At 40.7% G+C, this 22,386-nt stretch overlaps 2 protein-coding genes across 3 annotated transcripts in view; both read left to right on the forward strand.

The window, feature by feature from the left end:
• On the forward strand, positions 1-16,283 carry LOC311264348 (neuroplastin-like). The gene is made up of 8 exons (XM_084365154.1): positions 1-314; positions 9,072-9,240; positions 9,331-9,425; positions 10,332-10,465; positions 11,847-12,120; positions 13,641-13,662; positions 15,399-15,475; positions 15,604-16,283. The coding sequence occupies exons 1-7, from the start codon at positions 224-226 to the stop codon at positions 15,457-15,459; spliced, it is 846 nt and encodes a 281-aa protein (XP_084221280.1). The 5' UTR covers positions 1-223; the 3' UTR covers positions 15,460-15,475; positions 15,604-16,283.
• The window catches only part of LOC311264346 (potassium/sodium hyperpolarization-activated cyclic nucleotide-gated channel 3-like), a 27,441-nt gene continuing 17,101 nt past the window's right edge, over positions 12,047-22,386 (forward strand). Inside the window, exon 1 of one of the 2 annotated variants that reach the window (XM_084365150.1) lies at positions 12,047-12,120. Coding sequence is in view for 1 of the 2 variants with exons in the window: in XM_084365151.1 (XP_084221277.1) it covers positions 21,178-21,833 (656 nt within the window). In the remaining variant the exon portion in view is untranslated. Of the gene's footprint in view, positions 12,121-19,521; positions 21,834-22,386 lie in introns of those variants that run through there. The other variant, XM_084365151.1, reaches the window with a different exon arrangement.

Consider the following 22,386-nt stretch of genomic DNA (forward strand, 5'->3'; position numbering starts at 1 on the left):
TCCTCCTCGCTGCACCGGGCTGACAGACGGCAGAGGGCTGCACAGGTAGCGGCTGTGGTGCTGAAGCCTCCCCGCTGGTCTACCTAGCGACACTTGCCTCTCTGCGTGACACGACTGGAGAGCGTGGAGGTTGCGGTGCGAGTCCTCCCCGCATCATCATCATACCCCGCTCAGGTCACCTTAGCGCTCGCCTACCGGCATTTTCCATCTCCCGTCTCCGAAGATGATACCTGGCAAACGAAGAGCTGCAGTCATGTCCTTCTCGGTGGCGATAGTCGGAGCCCTGCTGCTGCAGTCCGTCTCTTCCCAGAACGGTAGGAAATGAAACCAGCTCAGTGAGAAAATGCGGGTTTTTATTGAGGAGGGATACCGCCTGTTTTTCTGCATCGGGGCTTTTTTTTTTTTCTTTTAATGAATAATTACAAGACGTGTGTTATTAATGAACGCTGTCCATCACGAATATCTCTCCAGCAGCCGAGTCTCGTTAGATAACCCCGATAAGAAACGCGTATTAATCGAACACAGCTCTGTTTCTGCTTCACGACTCGTTTTGCATTGAAGGGTCAATCAATCATTAATAGGCTACAGTGTCGGGCTGAAGTGGGCCACGCGGAGGCCTGCCGACGTCCCTAAAATGTCCTTTTGAAGTGAATGCACGGGGACGTTCAGTCAAGCAAGGACGAGTCCTGCTCATCCGGCTGGACGAGGGGGGAGGAGGCGGATAAGGGACATGGTGCCACACTGAAGTTAAAGAATCTGCTGCCAGGCCCGGCTCTGCTCAGGTATGTCAGGATGTGGTGTCCAGCAGCAGCAGCAGCAGCAGCAGCTCCTCTCCTCCTGGCTGAGATGACCCCTCTGCATCAGTCCAGCCTTGTGCCAGCACACAACACGGATGTAAATCAGATGTAGGACCTGCTAGAAGTGCGGCTCTGTAAATAGCATCAGTCCATTTTGCTGCATGCTTCTATTTTTAGAGCAGAGATGCTGCACTGGGAACTGTGGCTTTAATGTCCTCTTGTTAACTCTTTGCTGAGATGTGCTGCACTGCAGAATGGCATTGATTTCTCAGCACGGTGCTTCTTATTCAGGCGACCCCTCATAAATCTCATCCCCGCCTCACAGCTGAGAGCGGTGGAGAACCCGCCTCAGCCGAGAGTGCAAGTGTGTACTGCGAGTGTCCGAGTGCAGCGAGCATTGCAATGTGAGAGCGAGTGAGGATGTATCCAGCCTCGGCCCTCCCTGGAGTTGCCCATGTGTAGGAATGCATTACACATCTCCTCCTATACCGCACACCCACTCGTAACATCTCTCCTTCAATCAGCACTCCAGTGGATAGAGCTCAGAATGCTGCTCTAATGAAACAGCATTTTACCTGACACATAACTGGGAAGTGGGATGTTTTCTTATCTTTCTTGCTTGTTTTCAGAGAGTATTATCAATATCTAAATCTCAGTAGCTGCAGTTGTTTTTTTGGTAAAGGTAAAACGTGTGAAGAAACAGCGTTATATTAAAGTACTGTAGTGCTGCAGAGATGTTCTGGCCTACTAATCTCCGGATGTAAGAAAACGCCTTTCTTTGGTACAGACTAGGGTCGAACGATACGCCTTTTTCAGGGCCGATACCTCCACAGATTATTAGAAATCAAGACTGAAGCCTGATATTTGTGAGCGATATTCATCTGCAGTAAAAATTACATACTTGGTGCTAAAATTTCAACCAGCGAAAGTATAATTTTGAGGTACTTTACTTGAGTATTTCCATTTTCTGCTACTTGTTGATAGGCTGTTAGTTGTGACGTGTTGGCAGTCAGATATGGTTGTGGGCGGGACCTTGTGTGAGATGATGCTGCATCAGAGCCAAAGTAGCACATTTTTGAATTAGTTTATTTTATCGGCAATCTGACAGAAAAATCACCGATACCGTTAATTGAAAAATGACAGCAAATACTTTTTTCTTCATTTTTAATCACAGCACACGCTACAAGAAATGCAGATAACCTCAATTGTTACAAAATAAACAGATACATTTCAGGCGCAACGGTGCGACAAATGAAAATGTTTAGTTGCACTTGACATATTTTTGGGTGCAAGTGTGACCAGAAGAGTCTCAGCCTGGAGCTCATCATAACTTTGTACTTATAAGGTCCTGTGTGTGTAATTTGCAGTAGGGCTACAAATATTTATTATTTTCCTTATTGATTAATCCAACGATACGTTTCTTCAACAAAGTGTCTGAAAATAGTCAAAATAAAAGCAGGAACAAGGAGATGTTTGGTTACGTCAACGATTTAAATCACAACTGGTGCAGACTTTTAGTTAAGATTTGCATTCAGTGGAGTGTTAAAGACTTTCTTTTCAGCCCAGCTGTCTCGGATGCAAAATATCAAAAGTCGGCTTCTAGATGGCATCAGAGTATCCTAATCTTAGTATTTTCAATTGAAATCATGTTTATATTAATCCAGACAGCTGCTTGTATCTTCTGTAAACGTCACTGCGGAAGGTGAATAATGTAGCCCGAGGAAAATTTCTGTACTTTCACTTTAAAATCTTTTGATTATTAAAAAGCATTTTTCAGTACAATGCTGTAATGACACAGAGAAATGTGTAAAATATGCTTGCTGTTGCTCGACTTCCCTCATCGCTTGTTGTCTCTGTCGATCAGGACTCGCTTCTGTTCTGACAGAATATTCATTTAGCATCCGATTAGCTGCTCAATATGTGTGGCGACAGTTTTTTTGGTACATTGACTGGGACAGTGGCCAGAATTGCTTCATATTACACTGGTTTAAATGGATTCCCCGGGCGGTACAGAGAAGACATCTGCAAGGAAACGCTCATCACAATTCGAGGCCATGTGTTGTCAGGTTGTGTTGTTTGATTGGAATAATGAATCAGAAATTAGCATCTATTTAAACTCATGGCGTGATAAGGGTTTAAACTGTATGTCATATTAATAACGTTGTCAATTTGCAGTCATGAGGGGCTGACAGGACTTTTAATTGGTCCTGACTGAAGCGTCTCTTTGGTGTGTGATTGGATGGAGGCGCTATTTAACCTTAAAATACTAATTTTCTCCAGATAGAGCTTTTTGTCCTGCTCAATACAGTATGTGCTTCCAAAAGACTTTTATATAAACAACACTACAACATGAAGTCACATTTAGAGCTGAAGAGACTAGCAGATCAATTGATTGGTAGGTCAGCAGAAAGGTTATTATTAACTATGTTTGATAGAGAAATGTAGTTATCAAGTTCAAACTCCAGCTAGGCTCTGGTTTCAGCTTCCAGTGTTGAGATCATTTGCTTTTTTTCTGTATTAGATCATCGCAAACAATTTGTTTTTCATTTTTCTGACTGTTGGTCGGTCAAAAACAAGACATTTGATGACACTTTGGGCTCTGGGAACATGTGACGGACTTTTAGCATCATTTTTAAGACCAAATGATCTTGCTCTGTGTCACAGTTTGTTAATTTTACTGATGTGTACGTCCCTCTGGACTTCCTCAAGAGCGTTTCAAACAACTCTCACAACAGTGGTCTTAAGTAGACAATGCTCGGCCCATTCATTGTGCACAGGTGTGGGTCAATTATTCTGTGGGAGTGTCTCTCATTAATTACCTGTGGCATGTGTGTTCAATCTGTCACATTATACCTCTCTCAAAAGAAAAAGGGCACGAGGCAGAAGAGTAAACATGAACAAGTGAATTACCCCAACACATAATCAAGTCCATTTACATAACTAATAAATGAAAACATTGTTTGTTAAGTCATTCAAAGTTATGTAATTACATGAACAGGTTACCTCTTGAGTGTAAGACCAAACCATTAAAAGATTAAAAATCTTAAAACCTCCCACATATAAACACCTTTTCACACAGTAGTCGCCAAGAAAACAAACAAAAGCGCACAGATTCATTCCAACACGAGACATAAAGACAAAATGAACAAGATAAATGTAATGAAAATAAAGGTATCTACAGACATTTAAACTTTTAAGGAACTGCAAACAAACTGGAAACCAAAAGACTGACTAAAGTGTGACTGTTTGCGATGTCTTAGAAGCAAAACTGATGTAAAAAATGAACAAAACAACATCATAAGGCAGCAGAAAATATTAGGTTTTTAAACCTGCTTTTACAGCCGGTCAGAGTCAATCCGGAATGGACAGATAAAGAGATTATCAAAAAATTACAAATATATCTTTTGATTTGCACAAAACCTCCTCTTGAATTCACACTCCAGACAGCTAGGGGGGGCAGCATATCACCATTGTACGTTAGCTGGTGTTAGCTAGTTGGCTCAGTTAGCTGTGCAGTAAGCGGATAGAGTATATAAGAAAAACATTCATACATTAATAATAATGACAATAATTAACATGTTGCAGCCTCACACCTCTAAAAATTAAGAATATAAAGTTAACTCTAGATTTAACTCAAGTAAGGAAAAACTCCCCCAGAAACTCTTGTAGCAGAGAAACAAAGGGAACGGACGAACCACAGAGGAGACATCACTCTCTGTGGGAATAAAATCTAATCTAATCTATACAGATTATAATCACAAAGTGTCCGATACAAGTAGATTATCAAATACATGTGTAGAGAGTGGATCCAGGAGGACGACGGAGCAAGCTGAGGCGTCTCCAAGTGATGCCTGAGCCACACGACCTCCTCTCCACCATGCTGACCTGGAAGAGGACGAACCACACAACAACAAAAATATCATAAAATATACAGATTTTGATTTTTAAAAAGTACAAATTTTAGAAGATTGTAAAACAGGAGTGAGCACTGATCTATGAGGGTACGATGATCCAGATCAGGATGATCTCAATTGAAACTAAACCAGAACAAACTACAGTGCAGCCTGTGGAGCCTGTGTAAACACATAACCACATGCTAAAACTAAACTAACATCAGCTTGACGTGAGTGACGTCATTCAGACATGTACGGTACAGCAGCACAGCGCAACTGGATCAGCACTTTCTACGCATCTACACTATCCGAGGTGGCAGGATCCGTCTCTCAGCACTTCTGTGCGCTGAGGTGTTGCTTTTATCTTCAGTCATATTATTTACCGGTACTTATATACACTCAGTTGCCAGTTTATTAGATTTGCCGGGCTAAAACTAATGCAGTCTTACAATGAATCTTACATTCATGGAGGTGATAATGTTTCAGAGAGGAGTTGATTCAGCTGTATGATCCTTTTGGAGGATGTTTCTATTATTTTGTCCACTCCATTTGTAGCAAAGAGGGTACAATTCAACAGGACCACAAACTGCAGCCTGTAAAACAAGTGATTATAGCCGTCGTGAAGGCAGAATTTACTGCCAGCTGAGTGCATATAGAAATCTATATGTGCCGACTGGTCTTGATGAACCAGTTGTGGGCTGTACAGCAGGATGATGATGTCAGCTGACAAATTAAAAAAAAAAAGAAAAAAGAAGAAGGAAAACACGTGATTGTCTGTCCTGTGATGATCCGCCTGGTCTGGTTGGCTGTCTCGTCCTCTTCCTACTTTGTTGCCGTAGAGTGCTTCTATGGAAACGGAGGGGGTCTTTCACCATGCGCCCACGCGCTCCCCTGAGACCTGCAGCTTCTATAAATCTCCTCTCAATCTCATGTGCTCTCCACAGTGCCTATAGACTATGCGTATGACTACAGCCCCCCCGTCTTCCTCCACCTCCTCCTCCTCCTCCTCTCTGCGCAGCAGCCATGATCAATTGTTTCACTTTTATTGCATTCAATACAGACACAGCGATATTTCACTCCAGTTAAATTAACAGCAGTTTGCCCGGTGTCTGTGTTCTTTCCCGAAGCTTTTCAGAGCGCTAATGATGTTTTCATCAAACAGAGAAGATGTACTGAAAATGACAAGGTCACTTGGAGGACTTTTCGGATGTGAGCGCCGTGCGAGCCAGACACAAATTTAAATGATATCATTAATTGGACAGAACCAAGTGAGAGCAGCTCTGCAAGGACGTCCCAGCAGAATTGAATTAAGGCTTCCCAGGAATAGCAGCAATAATGGCTTAGGCAGATCTGAGGTCGCCGCTTTCTTTCTGTCTCTATCCAAATATGTTCACAGTTTGGTGTTGATTTCAGCGTTTTGTTTCACGATTTTATGTTGGATTACAGCAAAAAATGTTCTGTTTCCACCTTTTCATTTTGGATCATCGCCTGTTTTCTTAGGTCCCATATTCTAGAAAGGGAGATTTCCATATCGTTTTTGATTGTAAAGCAGGTTTAAGTTTGAATATAAATAGTGTGAAATCCACAGGGAAAAACCCCGGCCTGTATTCGGAAACTGTGCCTTCAAATGAGCCGTCAAAACTTCCAAAAGGTTGTGATGTCACAACCATACAGTCACCGCCCTCAGCTATGCCTCGAGCCCAGCTATGGTTGCTAAAACACCCTTAGAGCTTGAGAGGAGGGCCTTGAAGAGACGGCACCAAAACAGAGCGTTCAGAGAGAGGGTGAATAGAGGTGCTGCAGCAATGGGCAGTATGAGAAAAATAAAGTGTATTTTAAACATTGAAGTATGTGAACATTTTTAGTAGACACCCAAAATAAATATAATATGAGACCTTTAAATATCTCAAATATCGCAGTATGAGTCGTCAACTTGGGCTCTGGATACATTGTGATGGACATTTTACACTATTTTAAACATTATAAAGACCCCAAAATGAATCAATAAATCAAGGAAATATATTAATAGATAATTCGATAATGAATTATTGTTAGCTTTTCAGCTGCATATTTGACATTTTCTGCTCTTTTACTTAAAATCATCTTCGTTTTCATTATTTGTCTCTCAGTTTCTTTTTCATTATTGCATGTTATCTTTTTTCTTGATGTTTTTCTTTTTCTGTTTCCATTTTAATTTACCTTGTTATTTTCTTGTCTTGCCATCCTACACCTATTTTCCTTTTTTCTTGTGGTGCCCCCTAAACTTCCACCTCCTCCAGCGGGCTTTGTGAAATCACCTTTGTCTGAGACAAAGCTCACGGGCGACACCTTTGAGCTGTACTGTGACGTGGTGGGAAACCCCACCCCAGAAATCCAGTGGTGGTACTCTGAGATCAACCGAGCTGATTCCTTTAGGCAGCTGTGGGACGGCGCCCGTAAGCGTCGAGTCTCCATCAGCACGGCCTATGGCTCCAATGCCGTGAGTGTGCTGGGCGTCTCTCGTCTGACGTTGGACGATGCTGGGACCTACGAGTGCAGAGCCAGCAATGACCCGCGACGTAACGACCTGCACCAAAATCCAGCCACCACCTGGATCCGTGCTCAGGCCACTATAACGGTGCTGCAGAGTGAGTGGTCAGTGTAGAAGAAACACCCCCACCGCCCCCCCACATTAGCAACCAAATTTGATAGTTCCTGTGTGATTCAGCCTCCCTCAAACCTCTCCAGAGGACCGCTACCTTCCTCCGTAGGTGCCATCCTCCCCTACAGACTTGAAAAATGGAGAAAAACACCATCCACTAGTCCTTTTCCAGCAGAGTTGAGTAGTATATTACATGAAGCTCATCCCTCGGTTCAGTGCTTCCTTCAGCCTACACCCTGTAGAGCCTCACCTCCCAGTCTCCATTTCCTCTTTACTTCATTCTTCTTTCCATTTAGCTCTCATTTTCTCATTTCCCTCAACTGATTTTAATTATATTCTTATTGTGATTGTTTAAACTTGTTTTATTTCTCTGTTTAATATGTCAAATTTTGTTGACTGTTGATACTTTGACACACAAAGTCCATTATTTGGTGAGGTTGATCATAACCATACGACATTAAACAGTTAAATCTGGCTCTTATGCACAATAACGTTTGTTTTTGTTTGCCTACCAGCAGCAAATAATCGTTCCAAAGTTAAAAGCAAAATTTTGCCATTTTAAGATAATTTTATCTCACCAAATAATAGTTGGGTTAGACCAGTGTTTGTCAGTCCTGGTCCTGGTGTCCCACTCCCCTGTTTTTAGATGTTTCCCTGTTCCAACACATCTGATTCAAATGATCAGCTCGTCATTGGGCAAATGACTGTTTCAGCAGATTGAGAGGCTCACTAATGTCTACATGTACAAACAAGATGTGGATAATCAGGATTAAGCAGAACCCGACATTCTAATTAGGGTCTTCATGCTTTCAAAGCTAAACCAAGTGAGGATTTTGTTGCTGGTTTAATGTCAACTAGTTACAAATGCATATTATAGTTTCTGTGTTTTTTTATGGAATTCCTTCAGAGCTATTTAATCCTTAAATTAAAGCCACGAGAGTTGCTGAACGGACCTTTCTCACCTTCAGTCATCCTAACTGGCTCCCAGCATGAGGGCTTCTTTTGTGAAAGGCGAATCCTTTGTGATGAGCTTTGCTGTAAAACCACCAAGTTGAAAATGAGGCCATATTTTTAGCCTTTCTTGAGTTTATTTTAGCATAAAAAATTGGAAAACTTCAAGGTTGGACCTGCCTGTGATCTACTAGTGTAGCAGAAATAAATGCATTTCAGGTGCATCCTGAACAGAAACTCATTCTACAGGTACTTTTCTCCACCTGATGATGTAATGATACAGCAGATTTATGTCATGACCATGAGTTTTAATAAATTGCACCCTTTTCTGGGCTGTAATATTCATCTAAGCTGCAGAAAAATGTAATCTTTTGCTTCCACTCATCGTGAGTGATGTATGTAACAGAAATGTAAGCTCTGCGATTGGATGCTTCTTACTGCAGTGCACCTTGGGAGCTATAGATGACTTCTCTACTTTCATTTTTCATGTGTGCAGGCTTGTACCTTAACTTTTTATTAAAGAACAAGATGTTGTTTGATACAGTTGGTCATCTGATGATTCAACCGAGAGAGTCTTGGAAGCGCTCCCACTTGAGCTAACAGTGCAGTAAATGACTTCTACTTAAGGAACCTTGGATGCCCGAAATAATTCCTCCCACTTTGCAGCTCTATTCCTGGGTTATATTGTATAAAGTGTGTTTGGCAGAGGTGTCTGTCTGAACCCTTGTTGTTTACATCTTCTAACACAAGCATCACTTCTGTCGTAGCTGATCTGTGCCTCTCTTACAGAGCCGTCAATCAGCTCCTCCGAACACACCACACTTCCTGTGGAAGGAGACGCTTACACACTGCAGTGCAACCTGACCAGCGCCCACAGTGTCCACCAGGAGAGCTACTGGATGAAGAACGGCGAGGAGATCCCGGAAACGCGCACCCCAAATAGGAACACCGAGTACAGGTAGGAGTGATGTGAGAGGGAGTGTTGGACAGTCAGACAGAGTCAAGCAGTCCGACGTGGGTTCATGTGAGGTTTGTTTCTGCGCCGCAGGCTGAACAAACCAAGAGGAGACGACGCCGGAGTGTACATGTGTGTCTACAACTTCGAGATGAGTCCTCCAGCCAACGCCACCATCGAAGTTAAATGTAGGTGTTGATTTGCGAGCTACAAGGCATTTCAAGGCCACATTAGAGATGTCACCAATAAAAATGGCCCGAGTGGCCTTGAGCACCAGCCGCCCTGTCATGCGAGGACCTGTGATTTCAAACAGCTCTGCTGGCTGCTCAGGGCCAGCCGGCGCCCTTGACACCTCCATCTAACCAATGCCCGGCTCAGTGGCAGCAGATGGTGTCTTGTTTGTCTGATGGCAAGGGATTATGTCTCAACGGTAAAATCTGGTCAGCCTTTTCTGCGATCACGCGCAACACTATGGAGGCAAATTGGATTTTAAAACAGTTTGCTCTTGTTTTATGGGGCAGAGAAAAAAAAACATTTAAAACGAGGCAGATTTATAAACCAGATGCACAGAATAATAACAGACACTTTATGTTAGATTGGCTCACTTGTTCCTGATAGAACAAATGTTGTGAATGAAATATATGAGCTCAGTTAAACTTCCTCATGTTTTACTCCTTGATCACGCTACAAGATAATTCAGTGGAATCACAGCAACATGGTTTCATTTTTTATCATTAGTTTTACATTTTTATATTTCTGTACTTGTTCCCATCTTGTTTGCTGCATTATTTACATCCTGCAGCTGATTTAATGCCAATTATATTTTCTTTTATCTTCCTTACCCCCCTTTTTTTATTCCTAATTAGTGCATCTAGCTTGAAAAGTGCTCAATAAATAAGAATATATTGTTGTTATCATTATGATGATGATCTGAAATCTATAAAGCAGATGATCATCGCCTGAAGAAAGAATATTGTTGCATTGCATCAGTTTCTACGACCAAAAGCACAATTTAGTGATCCATTTATTATTTGAATGCATTTACATTTACATTTAAAACAGCTGATCTTTCTTGTTTCTTTGTTTTGTTTCAGGTGCTCCTGAGATTACAGGCCACAAGCGCAGTGAGAATAAGAACGAGGGCCAGAATGCTCTTCTCTACTGTAAGTCTGTCGGTTATCCTCACCCCGTCTGGACCTGGCGCAAGTTCGAGAACGGCATGTTTAGGGTATGTCATGTGAATATACAATCTGTGGCCACTTTACTCTGTACACTCATGCAATTTAATACAACAGATCTGCCAAAAACTCTGCATTCAGGGAGATTATATTATATTGTATTAACTCAACTCTGCTTTTATTATTGATGTTCTGAAAAAAAATTGAGCCACTGATTGCACATTATATTGATATATTTCTATAACTGTAAATGGTTTGCAAAATCCACAGGTGATTTCTAGATCCATTGATGAAGCGAGCTACATTTACTTTACGCCTGAACAAACAAAACTGTATATTAACTGTTAATGTGGTTATTCAAGTATCCTGGTTTATGATGCCAGATGAAAACATAATTGAGTTAAAATGACTTCAGCTGATGCTTTAATAACAAGAAAAAACATAAAATGTCTGATATGTAACTGATTGCTGCAGCATGTAAGCTTTATTTTTCTTGTATCTGCACAAACCACATCTATAAGCTTCCTAAGTGGAGCAGAAACATTGAGGTTAAGAGGTTAAAATCTGGCTAACATGTTTTTCTACGCCTACATTCTCCTGTTTGTTTCCAGGATTCTTTGCAGTTTGTTTGTTAAGATACCAATTTGCTTTTGCATAGCTGCTGTTCCTCCCTCACATCCACACAGTTTACATGTGGGCAATACTGAAACACACATTTACCGTAATAATCACAATACACAAACGTTTCACGTTGTTATGCAAGTCCAGAATTCAGACCTTTTCCCAGTTCATGTCGTGGAACACATTTTAAAAAATGAAAGTTAAAAGTAGAAAAATAAGCTAAAATAGCATAAAAATTGCAGACATACACGATTAAAGATGTTAAATTTCAAGAAAATCTATGACATAAACTATGAGTTGGTATGGAATGAAAATAAAATAACAATGAACACAAACTGTAAATATTCAAGCTCAATGAGCTTTTTTATCACGATTTCACCAAATGGATGCATGCACCATGCATGTATAGTAAATATTTATTTAATAATAATAATAATAATAATAATAATAATAATAATAATAATAATAATAATAATAATAGACTATGTATACAAAACCTTTCAAAACAAAGTTACAAAGTTCTTTACATGGAACAAATCAACATTACAGTTAAAAACAACTGGCACATAGAAGCAGAGAGAATGAAAAAGAAAAGAAAAGAAAAGAAAAACAATAAGAGAAAATAAATTAAAAAGGGGTAAAATAAGTAAATAAAACAAATATAAAGATAAAATGATGTAGGAACTGCTCCATGAAGTGCTTTATATATTTAAATACTGTATAATGTTTGAAAACCTCATCACGTCAGCTAGAATATAATGTCAAACCCTCAAGTTTATTAAGCGCTTTCCTTTTTTTCTCCCTCGGCAGGAAATCGACAACACAACCGGACGCTTCGTCATCAGCAGCAGAGACAACTACACCGAGCTCCACATCGCCAACCTGGACATCGGGTTAGATCCCGGCGAGTACCAGTGCAACGCCACCAACATGATCGGCAGCCGCGAGGAGAAGTCTGTGCTGAGGGTCCGCAGCCACTTGGCCCCCTTGTGGCCTCTCCTGGGCGTTCTGGCTGAGATCATCATCCTGGTCATCATCATCGTTGTTTATGAGAAGCGTAAGAAGCCAGAGGATTTACAAGACGGTGAGTCACCAGCGGCGGTGCTGAGGATTGTTTTATTATTCCACAGTGTTGTAATATATCAGAGGAAAAAGTTGTTCATTTTGTATCTGAAAAACCGTGTCAGTGTCAGGCACACTTTCTTTTCGAGTGTCCGCTGAAGTTGTTCCTTCGCCAGAGACACCAACAGGGTTACCCGACACCGCGTGGTGCCTGCATTCGATAATTCAGTCTGGTGAGGTCGACCGAACAGGCAGACACAGTTGCAGGAGGTGGCACCTTGTCAGGACAATTTCATGGATTTAATATTCATGAGAAATATGATACTGCAGTGTTGCGGAGGTGGACAGTTTCAATTATTAATGGCTTTCCAGGGACCTTGCGATGTCCCCAAGCTGCTGCGAGCTTCACCACGAGACACTCATTTAGCCACACAACCTGCGTGTGGCATCCTGGTATCGTCTCAGAGTACTGAGTACTTCCAGAGTCGAGCTATATAATAAATTATGCATTAATGGTATTTGGGTGACCTTTTTGCTCTCAAACAGCATTTTGATTTTGGCACATGCTGATTAGATGCAACGTGCAGGAAATGAGTGACAGCTCAGACTGTACAGGAACACACTGTCAGGATGGTTCATAGAAAATGGATGAAGATTGAGTCATACAGCAAATTCCTGCGTGAAATGTTAATAACTCACATATTTCCTGCATTTCTTTAAATAAGGGTTAGCTGTGGTCGTTGAGTATTTTAACAGATTGTTGTAATATCTCCCCTCCCACCCCCTTCCCAAACTGCATAACCTAAACCGTGTTTGTGGTAAGTGTGAGACTTTGCATGCTTCATGAATTTTTAATAAGCATTCAGCCTCATCTTATTCCAGTCCACGGCACAGTACACACTTTTGTTTAGCCTCCTCATTAGTGTCAAGTGCTGTTCAAAGTTTTCAGTTTTTATCGTTTTGTTTAACAAACTTCACATTCTTGCATCAAGCAGTGAAAAGGCATGCAAGTCACTGCAAAGCACTGACGATATTTTGTGTTTGTGAATCATTTCGGCTGTTTGACTCAGTCACTTCCGTCGAGGGGCTGATATTTGACGGAGCTGCTTTTCACTAATCTCTTGGAGTGAACAGCTGCTCTTTGTGAGCGCTGCTCGTCCGTGCATGAGAACAGAATTTTTTCAAATGTGAATTTTTTGCCTGTATGCAGTCGTCCTCACTTGATCATGCGTGTGAATGTGCTGTTGTGTTGGATTTGACTGCGATCTGTGTGTTTTTGTGAGTGACCTCGTGAGGTGGTTTTCCTGCGGCATGACAGAATATTGTTTACTATTCTGTTACTCCACTTTCATCCCATTACACACAGTCTGATCATGCAGCATAGTCGAAACCAAAAAAATCCTCAAAAACCTCAGGTCAAAGTGCAGTCACTGCTACAGCTACATTTCTAGATGAAATGTCTCTTCATCATCGTGTGCAACTTCCTTGCGATTGTTCTATTTTCTGGTCTTCATTTCTCCATATTTTCCCTTGTTGCTTCAGATGATGACCCAGCAGGACCAGTGTAAGTATCAAACATTTTACCTTCAATAGCTTGTGCCTGTCTAGCCTGGTAATGTGTGTGTTATTGTAGCTTATCATGATGTCTTGCACTCCTGACTGTCTTTAGAGCTCAGTACGCAGTACGCCTCAGAATCTGGGTCACAAATAACTGGAAGCATCTTGTTGTGGTGCTTTGCTGCATTCATTTAAATCAAAAAGGAACATATTTGCTGTCATTGACAAATTACCATCTGAACTGTCCTGGTTAAGGAGGCTCTGGCCAAGATGCTCTAAGACTTAAAAAGGCCAAACTGTACTTTACGTCCCTCTATGATCAGTCATGAGCCGAATGTAAACGTTTAACGTTTAAATTTAATGCTAAATTTTGACACTTAAAATGCCCTTATAGCTGCTTAAAACTACATTATAGTGTGTAGTAATAGATTACATGTTAAGATGTTACTATTTTTTATGGATACAAATATTAAGATAAGTTTGTATTGATCCCCAGCAGTGTTGAGCAGCACAAGGACAGAAAATAATTGCAGATACATTAAATAAAATTTGAAAAATAAAATTTAAAAAATGTAACATAGATGTAAGAATATAAATAAAACTATACAAGGGCAAGTTTCTATTCTTAGAAATAACTGGACTGGGCTCTGATACACTTGAATTTGTGTTCATGCACTCAAAAAAATAATTAGCCTGAAACAGTGACTTTATTTCAAATGCATATACAATTTTCTTTTGATTTATTAGAGACAGAATAACTGATTTGAAATACATTACTTTTATGTGTAATAACTGAATAATAAACACTTGAAATCACATTATGTTTATGTAAAAGTCATTATTAATCAGACTAACTTACTTAATTTATACATATTGACACAACACGATAGCAAAGCTTTGCATAAAATCATACACCAACTGTCAAACCTTCTTAATACAGTTAGATGGAATATTAACTAACTGATTGCATTATTGATTAAAGGAGCATTCCACCAATTACCCTAATGATATCATCAAGGTAATTTTGTTGTTGGACTTTGGGAAACTCCTTTCACAGCCACAGAAGACATTATGCAACTTTTTTTGTATAGTGCCCTGATATAACCTTCATCATCATGATTACGTCCTTAAATTGTCAGAAAATGTTGTGAAATTCCCATCACAAGTTGGTGACACCCAAAAAGATAAGTTAAAATTGGATATTTTTTCTAATGATGACCAAAAGTATCTAGTTCATAAAGATTTGGATCAATAATTAAACAGTTATGAGAACTGGACTCCGATTATTATCTGTCAATCAACTAATCAGTCATTCTTGTGGTTTGGATATTGCACATGGACATATTGTGATTCGATAATATTTTTAATGAATTTTGCAGCCCTAATTTAATAGATTAAAGGTGCATTACACCAATATCAGGGTCATTTTGTCAGATTTATAAAAAGATCCTTTCACCACCACAGAAGACACTTAAACAACTGTGTTTTACAGGATGAGTAGTTCTAACCTTGTGTAAAGTCGGTGAACTGCCCTTTTAATAAAATTCCCATCGCAGGTTGGCTGCACTCAAAAACAAAGACTTGAAATGAGTTTGTTAATTTACAGAGATGTGTGACAGAGAAATTAGTATTTTGGTTGTTGATTAGAAAAACGTTTATTAGAAATGGAATCAAATTATTATCTGTCAATCAACTAATCATCCTCCAGTCTGAACTGATTGTGTTTTTTACTTCTTTCTGAAGGAAAACTAATTCAACCAACAACCACAAAGACAAGAACCTCCGCCAGAGGAACACAAACTGAGCAGCCTGTCTGCTGAGTAAGTACTGAATTATTTAGACGTGGCCTGATTAATTATATGTGTCACACGCTTGTGGCCACAAATTACAAGATGAGCCGCCTTATGAAATACGTGGCTAACGGATTGAATTTTCTCTTTGTTTGCAGGCTGCATCACACATGTATTGACCATATGAAGGTAAACAAGAAGAGAATCCATACCAGTTGTTAATAGGATTTATCTGCCATTTAAAAGTATGGTTGTGGAGGGGTTAAGTGAGGCATGCCTTATGATTTTGTTATGTGAGCGTGCGAATCAGGAGGTACTCAAACCATTATGGGATTGTAAACATTATAACCATTGTTGCTGCATGCAGTTGTTGACATTATTAATTTTTCCCTCTTATCCACTAATTTAAAATATTTTTACTTCTTCTGAAATACTGCATGCAAGATGTTGACCTTCTGTTTGAAGGATGAAATGTTTTTCTTTCGCTGTTCTTTTCTCTGAGAGTGGCTTCATGTAGATAACCTGTGTGTACTAGAGGAAAAACAAAAACAAAAATGCCACCATAATCTGGTATGACAGTTGTGTATAGTTTTATCATTCTGCTGCATACCGTTTTCTAAGTTTAGTCATGTTATCAGACTATATCTATTACATTTTAAGGGCTTTGCAATGTCCCTCTAAATTTGATTAAGGTTTACTTTACTGTATGTATGTACTGTATGTGTTAAATCACTATAACTATGTATCAGATCAGCATTAATATAAAGACTTATTCATATTATATGATGCACTTAAATGTTGAGAATAATGAAAATCTGTATAAACCTACTTTAGGAGATCTGTACTAATCATTCTAACATATTGTTTTATAATTATGTGTATTGTACAGCATGGCTATTATCCTATGCAATTATTATCCATATCAATATATTGAAAATCATTGCAGCTTTTGATTTCTCTGTGACAAAGCTTTAAACTAGTAGGATCACCGTAGAGCGTTGATGGCATACGACACAGCTGCATGAATTCTCTACAGCTGACGTGGGAGGCGGCGAAAAAGAAGCCCACGTCAGGACTGACACATGTGAAGCAAACTGCAAGATCTTGACTCATTTTTAAGAATAAATATCTATAAAAAAGAAAAAGGAAAGTGTGTCTGTTGAGTGGGTTTCTTTCTAAACATCATGCCAGACATTCAGCTGCACTGTTAATGATGCACCCAGCTGTCCCGGGGGATGCAGACGGATAACAGCATGTGGGGAAACAGCACCATCTTGCGAGGTTTACAGTGACTCACAGCAGACGTGTTGAACATGATGATGAACTTTGGACATCAGAGGCAAGGCAATTTTATTTCTATAGCACATTTCATACATCAAAGCAATTCAGTGTGCTTTACAGGATAACAATATGGCAGAAATGGAAAGATTTACAATTCAAAGATGCAGAAGAACTACTGCAGTTTAGATCAAGGGATAATAAAAGATAAAAGAATGCAGTTGATGAACTAATCAAATTAAAATCAATTAGAAACAAATTCAATAATTAAAAACTTTTTTTTTTTAATTAAGGCGATTTCAAAGCTAAGCTAGGAGGATTTAGTTTTTATCTCTTACTGATTTAAATGTGATCAGAGTCGGGGCTTGTCAGAGGAACAAGAAACAACAAACCTAGATTGAAAAATAGTTCACAGAAATCCCTGAACTGTCAGACGAAAAAACACTTTTGATATAAGGCCATGGATAATAGATGAAAACAGTGTCCGAGGCAAACTTCGGCTCATTTCCAGACTTTGTTTCCCCCTAGGTCAATGACCATTGTCTCTGTCAAATAAACTACACTACTCAAAATGTATTTAGGGATTTTGGGATATTTTATTATTTTATGCCCTGTTGTTATGTCTTTGAATTATAGACCACTCAGTTCCTGCAATTTATTCATGCAGAAATAAAGGACTGCAATGAACGTCCACTTCATCCTCGATCGGATGCTCGTGCTGAGCTGTAAATAACTGTGGATCAAATTTCTGTAATTCTCCTCTGAAATGATGTTCCTGTAGTGAGGGGAAGGCATTGAAGAAGCTTTTGGAAAAGCATGTATTGAAATAAAGGTTGTACATAAATATCATGAATTACCAGTTAAGTCCCCAACCCCAGGTTTCACAACAAACCTACAAAACATTAAACTACTGTATGATTTTAGTGCTGCTATTATCTGTATATGTAGCCCAATTTATTGAGGTAACTGATATAAACACACTGTAATATTTATATTGTTATGTCACTTTTCTACCAAGCAGTGGCAGTATTGTTACTTACTTACACCGGAGCTTAAACTAATGCAGTCTAATCCAACAGATCCAATAAAGGTTATAATGTTCTGTTTTTGTTGAAACTGGTGTACTTCATCAACACATTATTTGGGAAGTTACAGCAGTGCAACAAGAAGTGGGCACTATTTTAGGAGCCAGGTGTCATTGTTGTGCTTTTGGGAACATTTCCTGGGGAGTTTTGGATAAATATTATGTGTTTTCATACCTTTTTAAACTGGTCTCTTAACTGTCTGGACCTGATTCCCACCAGGTAAAGTCATGTCCTAGATTTATGTGTCGCAGTAATAAAACCTCCCATTTCTGGAGCAAAGAGACATCTGCGACTTTGTGAACCCTAAAAAAAAAAAAAAAAAAAAAACGGAACACAACTTTTGACAAAAATGATTTGTAGTTGTGTCTGCGGGTGGATTAATCTGTCGTACAGGTAGTTACATGTCAGGAGCAGTTTAAATAATACGCTGATGGACTATTTCCTAAGCAGGCCACTGGATTGTATTTAAGGTATATAGTTTTTATTTTAATATATTCACACGGTAGCCATCCTTTGGACTAACCTCGAGCAGTGACCAGACTGAGTGTACTTAAAAGATCCTCCCTAGACATGTTTTACGACGTATAAAAATAATCTGCTTTGCACTGGTGGGTGGATGATCGGTTCCTGTCAAACAACAGGAACAGCGACCCAGTATCCAACACTGTGCAGAGTGCAGGCTGGTACCAGGTTGCAGTCTATTGAGAATCTCTGCAGTGAAACGGTTTCCCATTTGATATTATGTGAATGGATATTATGTGAAACTTTACGCTTCTTTATGTCCAATTTCTACTTTTTTCTCGTGACGACACTGTGCTTATGCCATGGCTGTGTTTAGGCATGAATACCACTTGGTTAGGGTTTGGAGAAGATCATGTTTTGGCTTAAAATAGCTGTTTTGGTTGCCACAAACATGGCTGGAGATTGTCCAAAGGTCTCCCTAAAATATCCACTGGTTTCACACTTACGCCTGCAACTACACCACCATCCCTCCACCTACCAGTAAGATCTTAAACATGCAATGTGAGCATGATGCGACATGTTTGGCAGGACTGTCAATATGGTTCATAGCCAATGACACTTACAATGTGAACATATCATCGGTTTGAAGAAACTGCATGTAGTTCACGACATCAAGAACATTATACATGTGAAGCTCCATGTGATAACCACAAAGCACACGGACAGTATGATAATAATAATTTTAACATGTAGATGTACACACTGTTTAGGCACATTAACCTAAAAACTAATGTGTGGGCTGCCCTCACTGATATAAAGTTGGTGGACAAAATTTTAGAAACACCACCTTCTGTTTCTTCTGTTGTGTCACTGTGTGTCAGTCCAAAATGGTATGGCATGTCTTGTTAAGTGTCAAGAGTAATAAAACAAATTTTCTTGCCACTAAATTCAGAGAAACCTAACATAACACAGTATTTCTCCATCAAAGTTACAGGGGACTTAAATAACAAGAAATCTTCGAGGTTTTGCCGCCTGCATATGTGGCGGAAAGTGATGACACGGAGTGAACTAAAATAAGGCGCAGTGTGAAATCCTAATCTGGGCAGTTCATGATCAGGAGACTTCAAACTCGCGGTGCTGACGCCACGAGACAGATTGTTGTTGGGCGCTGGAGGATGATTACTGATGGAAAGAGCCACAAATAACAAGCAGCAATAGAAGAAACAGGACATTCTATTTATTTGTGCCATTTTACAGCCACGGACTGGGAAATTAAAATAAATTAATTAGGTGAGAGAAAAGTGGTCTTGCAGCCGATAGAGATGCCAATTTCATTAAAAATTGATAGGCTGCCTCAACAATCGATTATCAGTTAATCATTAATAAAATATGAAATACGTTGGACATTTTTCCAAACTGTTTTAACCACTGACATGATGTTCGATCCAAAATCAGAGGCTACATTAGGAGTTAAAAGAACAGTAGAGTAAACAAGGTTACATCTGATTATCATTTAAAAACGCCAAGGTACATCACAGATGAAACAAAAAAAGAAACAAGCTATTTCATACGGTGGAGTGTGACAACGCTGTGCTTGTGCTCTGGTTAGGTTTAGGCACAATAACCACTTGGTTAGGGTTCGGAAAAGATCAGGATTGGCTTAAAAATAACTGTTTCAGTCGCCACAGACACGGCTGGAAATTGTCACGAGGTCTCTTTAAAAGTATCCGGCGGTGTCACACTTACAAATGTTGAAACACCTGTAACCCCACCACCAACGCCTCCACGTCAGGTCATGAACATGTAATGTGGACATGATATGAGACGTTTTGTAGAAATGTCAGCCTATGACAGGAACAAATGTGAGAGACGTTCACTGCCAACATTTAATTCTGGTGGCTGGGCTGGATTTTTCCCTAGTTGGACTTTATTATTTCTCTAAACTGGTACATTTATCCTGTCAAACCCATATTTCTGCTGTCCTGTCAGTGCACTCTGTGACTTTACTTGAAGTTTTCAATGAGCTGTCATACTTTTAACACCTTTTATGCAAAATCATAGAGTGATAAACCCACATGTTGCCCTCTGACTCTTGTTTTTACATCATAATATGTCTTAAAAGCCAACAAATAAAGCAAGCATGCTTAAATATATCACGCAGGGATCTCAGATGAATAAAGTGAGGCTGCAGATGAAATGTCAGTATCAGCTGGCCGAGCGGACTGCGGCACAATCGCGACAAAGACTTGTATCCACGATGAGATTCTTTCACCAAACTCATCAACTCCAAGGCTGGATCGCATCCTTGAATCATCCTCTCCTCCTCTTGTCCTGACTGGGCGGGGTGAGCGCATGTGCCACCCTGGCTCCTATGGCAACCCGATAGATCAGCTCCATCAATATTCACGTTATTGGAAAGCGGGAGGCTGATGGATCAGTGATGTCAGGATGCAGCTGCCAGCCGCGTGCACGCGTGTCATCACCTTGCACTGACAGAGAGCTCAGATATTTTGGGGAGGTGGAGATCATGCTTTGTCATTGAGGCGCTCAGCAGCAGCAGCAGCAGCAGTCTCCCACTCCGGCACGTCCGACGCTCAGCATGCTGCATCCTGATGCGCTCTCGTCTGCACGCTCTGGGGTTACCTGGATTTACACGCATTTGCCGTTCATCGCCTTCACACGGCCGTAGGAGTGATTGCCACGTATTGTTGGCGCATCTCAATGTTTGAACCGGGGGAGAGAGGCACGTCCCAAGTGTCAGAGAAGATACAACCTGTCCTGCGGATGCGCCGTCACTGTTTTGCCTCCAGTGGCACCCCAAGTGTGTGAGATTCATGATTCATCCCTCTGTTTTCTATCCTTAGAGCGCATCTCTTCTGCTTCTTGACAAAAAAAAATAAAAAAAAAATGGAAAGATTCCAGTCTTCCATGCGCAAACGGCTCTACAGCCTGCCGCAAAACATTGGGCAAAAACCCTTCGTGATTGACGAAGGAGACGGCGGCGACAAGGACACCAAGAGGAAAAGTATCCGGCTAAAACATTTGTCCTCTCCGTCTCCTGCGAGCAGTTGCAGGAGCATCGAGGAGGCCAGGAGCGAAGACTTGGACAGGGACGTTGTTGTGAAGACCAACTTGAACGGGGACTGTCGCTTATTCGGGGGCAGCATCTCCTCCATCACCGGGCGGCATCCTCCCGGGTCGGACCCGGCGGAGCAGCGGCGCCTCATCCCCGAGGCTGACGCGGGAGTCTGCGAGACTTTCCCCGGTGAGCACGGCCCCGGGGCCCAGCAGCGGGCAGCGGGGGGGCTGAGCGGCGCAAGTGAGCAAGGATCTGTGTTTGACCAGTCAAGTTTCATCAAGTTGGAGGGCAGCGAGCAGATAATACCTGAGGACGACCGTCTGTACCAAGCCGGCTTCATGCACCGGCAGTTTGGAGCGATGCTCCAGCCGGGAGTCAACAAGTTCTCCCTGCGGATGTTGGGCAGTGAGAGGGCCGTGGAGCATGAGAGGGAGCGAGTAAAGTCTGCTGGTTTCTGGATAATCCACCCCTACAGTGATTTTAGGTAATTTGTGAGCAGAAAACCATTTGTAGCCTGATGTTGATGTAAAAAAAATGCCATCAAACATGATAATATCACTATATGAAATTAATATAAGAGACACAGGTTAATCCTCTTTGTACCTGGAGTGTTTATTGTTTGATCACTTTAATGATATCATGAGCTGAATGTGCCTCAGTAATCCACACACACCTCGAACAGATAAATGGCTTCATTTCTGATGTTTTTGTCTAAATTTCAACACTCTGCACGGGCCCTTTTCTCACAGAGGAGCATGTGATGTATCATAAAGGAGCTGGCTGGCATTCAAAATGCTCTTATATCACCCATATGTAGGATGTAAGTGTGTGTGAGTCCCTGTTTTGTTTGGCCTGGAGAAGTGTGCTTCCTTCACACAGCAAAGAACGGGCCGTGTTGTAATCTAACCCACCAATTTTCTGTACGATTTCATAAATTCAATTTGTGCAGCAAACTAAGCCAACCTGTAATTCCCTAATTTACCAGCCATGCATACGTGCACACTCTGCATTTCATCGCTGGCTGCATACAAACCAGC

The sequence above is a fragment of the Pagrus pagrus genome, assembly GCF_965226575.1.
Source record: "Pagrus pagrus genome assembly, chromosome: 10".
In the NCBI taxonomy this organism is placed as follows: Eukaryota; Metazoa; Chordata; class Actinopteri; order Spariformes; family Sparidae; genus Pagrus; species Pagrus pagrus.

Excerpts from the sequence above, each read along its gene's own strand:
- LOC311264348 (XM_084365154.1), top strand. The coding sequence starts at position 224 with ATGATACCTGGCAAACGAAGAGCTGCAGTCATGTCCTTCTCGGTGGCG. Across the intron at positions 9,426-10,331 it reads CGCCACCATCGAAGTTAAAT|GTGCTCCTGAGATTACAGGC; the intron begins GTAGGTGTTGAT and ends GTTTTGTTTCAG. Across the intron at positions 12,121-13,640 it reads GCCAGAGGATTTACAAGACG|ATGATGACCCAGCAGGACCA; the intron begins GTGAGTCACCAG and ends TTGTTGCTTCAG.